Source organism: Chiloscyllium plagiosum, chromosome 23 (genome assembly GCF_004010195.1).
Source record: "Chiloscyllium plagiosum isolate BGI_BamShark_2017 chromosome 23, ASM401019v2, whole genome shotgun sequence".
NCBI lineage: Eukaryota > Metazoa > Chordata > Chondrichthyes > Orectolobiformes > Hemiscylliidae > Chiloscyllium > Chiloscyllium plagiosum.
This window is the reverse complement of record NC_057732.1, coordinates 20736589-20744809: the sequence shown is the minus strand read 5'-3', so window position 1 is coordinate 20744809 and position 8221 is coordinate 20736589. Positions and strand designations below refer to the sequence as shown.

General features: G+C 36.9%; 1 protein-coding gene across 1 annotated transcript in view; it reads right to left on the bottom strand.

Moving 5' to 3' along the window:
- ndufa9a (NADH:ubiquinone oxidoreductase subunit A9a) overlaps nt 1-8221 on the bottom strand; it is a 22135-nt gene continuing 13914 nt past the window's right edge. Inside the window, exons 7-11 of the mRNA XM_043713691.1 lie at nt 6004-6074; nt 5822-5898; nt 4636-4731; nt 1931-1997; nt 1-295 (exon numbers count right to left, since the gene is read on the bottom strand). Coding sequence (XP_043569626.1) covers nt 125-295; nt 1931-1997; nt 4636-4731; nt 5822-5898; nt 6004-6074 — 482 coding nt within the window. The 3' untranslated portion in view covers nt 1-124. The remainder of the gene's footprint in view (nt 296-1930; nt 1998-4635; nt 4732-5821; nt 5899-6003; nt 6075-8221) is intronic.

Here is an 8221-nt window from a genome sequence, read left to right as displayed (position 1 = left end):
TGTTTAAATATTTGAATTTATTCCTTTAAAACTGGACAGGCCCAACTTTTTATGTACATTACTGTCAAAAGTAGATACATGTGGTAATCCTTCAGGAATCCAAGAATATCTCATTCAGAATATATTAGTAATTCACAGGTGTTGCTGGTTTTGCATCATCCAGGTCAGTATCCAACCAACGATACTTCCGATGACGTCGTACAACTTCAATTGCTTTTAGTTCAATAGGTGTTGGGGTAATTCCCAAGTCCTCCAGACCAGGAAGGTCAGGGTATTTACGGTCTGTGATGTGCAACTAAAATAAATTCATAAACAGACAGATAGGAGAAAGTTATTTCAGTACTCCAGAAATTGATTCACTGAAATGCTTGCATTGTGTAAATCTTCTCTCAATTATGCTACCTTTTTAAAAAGACAAATTTAATTGAAGTATTACATTGAAATAGGAAAACTTACAATAAATAATTTGTATAGAGCCTAAAGTTAAGAAATATCGTACATTTTTTAAAAAGACTGAACAGCTGCAAAAATCCAGGGCTGTTGGAAAATACAATATCCCAACATTAAATCCAGGGCTGATGAAACTGGATTTGGAGTAACAATGCACTCTCTCATTGTTACTCTGGTCCTCAAATGTCCAACTGGGAATCAAGGATAATGTAGCAGGTGGTCAGGGGAGTGGAGATGCATTGAGATTTGGGAGAGGGAACCCTGGAATTTGAAGGCAGTTGTGGCTCAAAATGGATTTCTCCTCTTTCGCACTGTTTCCCCTCTTTCCCTGCTCATGAATGGCTTCCTGATTCTTGGACTTTTGTACACCAGTTAAACACAAGAAAGATTTTCAGTCACTGGGGACCTAACCAGTAGAAAATAAATGCAGAAAAATGAGTGGAAATAATGTCATCAGAATATCTCAGTCAAACTTCCGGGAATGCTTCAACTAGAGTTAGCAACCCAAGGCCTGACCTCAGGGCACAGTTGAGCCAAATGATATGAAACTAGAATAGTTTGGATCATTACAGTTGGAGTGTATATTTATTGCACTAGGCAGAGGTAACAGGAAGCTTTTCATTATATGAAAAGTATGCTTGGTAATCTCCATGAACAACGCAGTTGATAATTTACTATTTTAAAATTTAAATCCCACAAGCATTTCTTAGCATTTTCCAGCTCCAGAAATCACATATCCTCTTCAATGCACAGGCCATCATACTTTTGATATCCAAAGTATTAAACTGGCTCAAAATTTACATTCATAACCTGATAAATTATAGCAAGGTGGGGTGAGTTATAATTGAAAGAAGATGGATTACAATCTTTCTGCGGTAAAATCAAGTAGTGGCTTTATAAAAGCTGACAATGCACAATAATCATTAAATGAATTCTAATTTTGTTGAATTAATCACATTGATTAAAACATGTCTATTCTGCCGACATTACCCTTTGCCATCCATCCAAGGCAAAACAAAATTCTAAGAACTAATATATAGATTGGGAAAGTAAAAAAATTCAAGATAATCTGATGATGTCACACCCCTCCTAGTGAATGGAAGGAAATGTGACACCCATCTTAGCTCAGCAATAAACAAAAAAATCACCCAATATTCTGGACAGTGTCAGCTGACGGAGGAATGTTAAACCAAGGAGAAATTCCAATTCTTCAAAAGTGTTATTGGGATTAAATAGCAGTCTAGGTCAAGTGTTCACAGCCGAGAATACAACTAAATACATTCTGAGATGATCTCAGTAAAGAAACTTGAACTATTAATACAGAATTCAACATACATCACACAGAATCATAATTGATGATGCATTTAACACACTTCTGAAGATACTTAAACAATAGTTTGATTTTTTTTACAATCCTGATTTAAAAATCCAATGTCACTTGATCAAAAAAAGTAATGTACTAAGCAGAGCAAACACATACCCTATCCACTTTGTCACGAGACGTCCATTGATCAAAAGGGCTCAGTTCAAAAAGTCTTGCCAGCAAACTGTAGTAAAGGAATAACAGCCATTTACTTGATTAACACCAAACAAACTGGTCACTGAGCATACACAATGTAGCATAAAACTACTCAAGCCCATTACACTGATTTATAGTGTGTTCTAAATCCACAACCTTAGATCCAAAACTCTGTTCCTTCTTTCAAATCAGTAAGATTTGTATGTGATGGAAAGCTGTTTTAACTGAATATAAACTAATTTGTACAACTGTAAAGCATTTATCTAGTTCTCTTTTAAGAGATTGTTGCATCTGCTTTCAGGAGAAAAGCTGAAGGACAAAGATCGAGGGAGGTGTACATAAAAGCAACTTGTATTTTTATGCCTTTAATGAAATGAAACATCATAAGTTGCAGGTTCTAAGTTTGCTCACTGAGCTGGTAGATTTGTTCTCAGACATTTCACCTCCATACTCAGTAACATCAGTGAGCCTCTGATGAAGTGCTGGTGTTCTGTCCTGCTTGTTGTGTGTTTTGGTCTATTGTGGTGAGTGATATCACTTTGGTTCTTTTTTGAAGAGGCTGGTAAATGGGGTCTAAATCGATGTTTGTTAATGGAATTCCAGTTTGAATGCCAGGCCTCTAGATTCTCTAAAATCGCAAATGCCAAGATACACCATAGCAGCATTATCAAATAAAGTTGGCACTGAATCACAGCTGTCAGTCTCGCCAATTAAACTTTTCGTTAAAGATGATGATTTAGAAACTGCCTTAAAGGTGAAAGTGATAGAGTGGCAATGACATGTATAGAGGAATTCCGGAATCTGGGGCTTTGGCTATAGCCACCCATGGTGGAGCTATTAAAATTGGAGGTATTCGAAATTCTCGAACTAGAGAACCACATGCATTTGAAGGTTGTGGAGCTGGAGAAACTGGGGATATTCTGCACAGAGCAGAACAGATTAAGCAGAGGTAGGCAACCTTTGATAGCATGGAAAAACTCATTTCCAATGGCAGAGAAGTCCATACTTGTTTCTTTATGTCGCAGATTGCAGCAATCAGAAATGCACTCTCTCAAAGAGTGGTGGAAGCCGATCCAACAATGACTTTCAAGGGAGTTCAATATGATTTATACAAGGAAAAAGTACTGGGCATGTACAGAAACAGCAGTAGTAGTATAGCTTTACAAGGAGGAGCATGGGCATGATGGATCAAATGGTCTCTCTGTACTGTACCACTATAATTCGAAGATGAAACAAGACAGAGACATGTTGAAATCTGAAGTAGAATCATAGAATCCCTACAGTGTGGAAACAGGCCCTTCGGCCCAACAAATCCACACCAATCCCTCCAAGAGTAACCCACCCCGACCCATTCTCCTCCCCAATTATCCTACATTTCCCCTGACTAATGCATCTAACCTACATATCCCTGAACTCTATGGGCAATTTAGCATGGCCAATTCACCTAACCTGCACATCTTTGGATTGAGGGGGGAACCAGGAGCACCCAGACATAGGAAGAAAGTGCAAACTCCACACAGTCACCCAAGGCTGGAATTGAACCCAGGTTCCTGGCGCTGTGAGGCAGCAGTGCTAACCATAGAGCCACTGGGTATGAACGCCACAAAGATGCATCAATCCAGCTACATCAATAGACAAGATTAAACCAGTTACAAAATGAGGGGGGGGAAAGAATCTTCCTGACCACCTGATCTAATAATTTTACCAGAGATGCACTGCTGTTGGACCAAGCAATGAAAAAAAAAAGGATCAAGATAAAAGCAGGTAGGAATAGAGAATCAGAAAGCAGAAACCAGACACATTGTAATTCTATATTTTCGTGCAACTTTGATGTATGGGACAATTAGAAGGCTACAAATACTAAAATGTAACATAATTTTAACTTTAAATTTGTTGTTCCAGTTTGATTAGATCATGAAATTGAATATATTTCATTCATGGGATGTGGGCATCATTGGCTTGGCTAGCTTTTGTTAAGCCATCATATTTGCTCTTGAACAGAGTGGCTTGCTCATAAATTCAGAGGGCAAAAGCAGAGTCAATCACAAAGGCCAGACTTAGTAAGGATGACCAAAAGGGTTTTATTCAAATTTGGCTTTCATGACTTCCAAATTTCACCGCCATGCTAGGGTTCTGGATTGCCAATGTAGCGACATTAGCACTTACACCATTGCCTCTTCCTTGTACACTAAGAATTTATCTTCGGCACTAAAAGTATTATATATTTTAATATATTTTTAGCTTCTTCTTTTAATGTCAGATTGAAGCAAAAAACACACTGAGTTCTACCAGATTTCTGTTCCCAAATTGTCACAGTAGGAAATGGTGAACTGTGCCTCCAATTTTTTAAAAAAATAATGAGAAAGAAAAAAATTCTTGGAATTGGAAGCTTAAAAGAATGTTCACTTTCAAATGTAATTTTTAAAAAAATTGAAAAAATACACGAGCTACATAATTAAATAAAAACACCCCAATTAGGATATGAATTTGACCTTTAAAACAGTGTGTAAATCTAGACATGAACCAGGTAATCCGAGAGGTACGCATCTCTTTACAAGCAAAAGTAAGCGATTTAAAACTTTTTCCTTTCAAAACAACTGATTCACAGTATCCTCTTAACTATCCCTGCCATCAATTCCATCACTAATCTTATAGCTTGTACTCACTGATAGATAGGCCTTGGCATTGGGTATGAAACAAATGGCCGATGCATAACAGCATATATATATTTCACAAGGTCATGAAGAAGGTATCGATGAGGCCTGTTAAATAATAAAAATTATAAATACTGCTCAGGAACATAAAAGTCTCAACTCATCACCCATTACAGAGAGATAAAAAATTCCAACAAGCTTAATTTTGACTGCAATTAAAATCATATTGATGTTTACTACAAAATTAGTCACACTAGAATATATAAAATCACAATCTGTATTGTCAATTCCAAAACCAAGGATAATTACACCGAAGCAAAACATTCCCTCTAAGTTTGCAAGGCCAATGCTAAAGCAATAGCTGTGCTAAGCCTCCACACATGGCACACACAAAATTACTGAGCATGCATGGTCATGCAAAGAGAAATGAAAAAAAAAAAGCCATGCACTTAAATTGTTCCTCAATCTGAAAACATTATGTTGCTGTATTTTGGTTTATTACAATTCATAACCAGTTGAACAAGCACTCATTTAAATCTATGCTTATGTTCAAACTCCTGCCACAATGAGTGTTGGATCACATCCAAGGAGAAGGAAGGTGCCAAAGCTGCAGCCTTGGGTTACTGCCAAAGTGATCAAGTGGTGATTGGAAGACAGTCTGTTGAAAGCGGACTGATACTTTGGGACAGGTAAGAATAGGACTAAGATACTGTGGTGGACAGCAACGCAAAAGAGAAAGGAGGAAACCAATAGACAATCACGTGAACAGCTGAGAAAGGAAGGGCAGAATTATTCTATTCTCGCAGTATTATGTTGTTGAATTTGACTAAGGCAATTCTAGTGCTGTGGACAGAACAGAAAGCAGACTAAAAGGGATTTGAACATAGAGGTAATATTTTAGGACTCGAATGAAGAAAGTGACGAGATTCAATGGTCCACAGATAAGTTGCTTTGAAGATAAAATGATAACAGTTTTGTTAAAAGAAAGGATTAAAGTTTAAAGAAAGGAAGACTTTGATGATTAAAAGAATCCGATCTGGGGAAAATCAAGCATTGAGTCAAGCAGGAAATAATTTCCATGAGAACTGAGGAACAAAGTAGTGATGAGAAACAACACACCAAAGGTTAATCTGATAAGAGGGGTCAGGGAGAATTTGAGCAGGAGGAAGCTGAAGTAAATGCTAACTTTAAAACTTACCCAACTATAACATATGATTTTCCATTGGAGTCAGGGTCTTTAATAGCACTTACAATCGCTTTGGCCACATCCACCACCTGTGTTATTAAGATAGAAAATTACGCTTACATAATTGGTCAAATGAAATAATCAGGATTTTAAGCACCAACTAAACAATTTAAAACCATTTCTAATGTACATACATATACAGGTTGCTTTACAGTCTTCATGCCCATAGAAATAAGGGGTGTGGCACGTCCAAACCAACGCATATCTAGAAAAAAAGCCACAATATCCAATGGTGTCCTCAAAAAGTAGTAAAATATTTTTGTACTGAACATAATGACAAGCTGACAATTTGCATATACAAATTTACTCTTCATGCCTTCATTTCATTTAATAGTAAAATAAAACATTGCATACTTACGTGGAGACATTTTCTTTGTATTCAAGTTCTAATCCAGGCTCTTACTGCTAAATGATTTCTCATCTGGACTGTCTTTAAAAAATGTGAACTGAAATTTAAGAATATCGACCTTTCCCTTGCCTACTATTAGCTCTAACCTCAAATTCAAGGGTTCCACGTCACAATTTTTCATGGTCCAATTTATACAGACTGGGCCTTTATAGTCAGTTAATATCTGCTGGTTTGTTTTATAATATTTTTGTATGTATTTTTGTGTCCAATGTTTTTGCTCCATTATTATTAGCCATTTAGCTGCTGTGTCAAGTACACTGGTATACAGTTTAATTCTATCTACAGTGATTCAATAAAGATGTTGACAGTCTCATCCAATGAATCAGCTTCACTAAGAATAGCCTTCTGAAGCCTGTAGCTTCAGAACACATTTTTCTCACTGATAAGAAGTCCATTGTCACAAATCACTTCTAACTTTATGCATTATAGTCATATCATGTCTGAGTTTTGCTTAGCTACAGATGAAAATCTCTGTTGTATAAAGATGCACAATTAATTCTCACTTTAGTAAGACAGTCAGCACTGATTTGTGAGAGACAAAGATTCTATGATGAAATAACAGAAAGTTGATAAAGGTAGGGAAGTAACTATTGTACATATGAACTTTAAAAAGGCATGTGATAAAGTGCTATAAACAGAATGAAAAAGCACACAGTATCAAAAGTGGCAGTGATAACATTAGCTATCACGAGTTAAGGGTCAAGCAGAGAATAGTGGCGATTGTTTTGTTTTCTGACTGAACAGTTGCATGGACGGGGTTGGTATTAGGAAAATTGCTGCTGTATAAATGAATGTGGGAATGGTGAAAACGATTTTCAAGTTTATGATGAAACAAAACTTGGCAACGTAGTAAATAGTGAAAAGGACAGCTGCAGCCTACAAGAGGCTGTGGAGACACTGGTGAAATGAGCAGACATATGGTTATCTGTGAAATAATGAACTTTCTGAAAAACAGTGAGAGTAAACTTAAACAGTACAATATTCGTGGGGTTTTGACTCACCTTCTTGACTACATCTGAATGGCTTGCCAGGCCATTTCTAAAGGCAATCATTTTGGATCTGGGGTCATTTTTAAACTTTCAAGCAAGTATGGAGATTTGCTTCACTAAAGGAAAAACCTGTGAACCAGATTTGTTCTTACCACAATCCAGGAGATCCATGTTTACCATTAATGATGCCAGCTTTTCATTGAATATTTATTGCATAAACTGAATTTAAACTTCTAGTGCTAACGATGGGTTGGACTCCTATCTCTGGTTTTAACAATCTTGGCATCTAGACTCATAGTCCTAAAAGTAATGTGCTGCATACCAGTTATCCAGAGAAATTGTTCTAAAGGAGAATAATCTCAGTTTTTCAGAGATGGTTATAGAATGTATTCAAAATCGAGAGCTTTTAATAAGTTGATAAAAGCAGTGAAGTAGATGTATATGTGGATAGCCAAAAGGCCTGTGATAAAGTGCTGCAAAACAGACCCAAAAAAGGCACACATATCAAAGGGGCACTGATAACATGGGATATCATTAGTTAAGGTTGAGGCAGAGTTTCCTATCAGTGCCACCTTGTCATTCTCAAACTTCGAAAGCAGCTACCAAGAGGGCACTGCAGGATGCAAAATACAGTTACCTGCACAACAGCATCAGTTTATTTTGTTCTCATATCCACACTCTCTCCCACTCCTTAGCTAGAAAAAATTTGGACGGAAAATTTTGAAGAATTCTTCTCATACAAAACAGTTATAGGGATCTTCAAAGTACCACTTGAGAAGATGGAGTAATCAAATTCCATAGAAATTCTAAAAAGGATACGAATTTAAAGGGAACTAATTTGGAGGTAAGAGAAGAGAAAAGTCTGGGTGGGGGCTTAAATTGGACAACTCTTTGGAAGAGCTGAAAATGTGTTGCTGGAAAAGCGCAGCAGGTCAGGCAGCATCCAGGGAACAG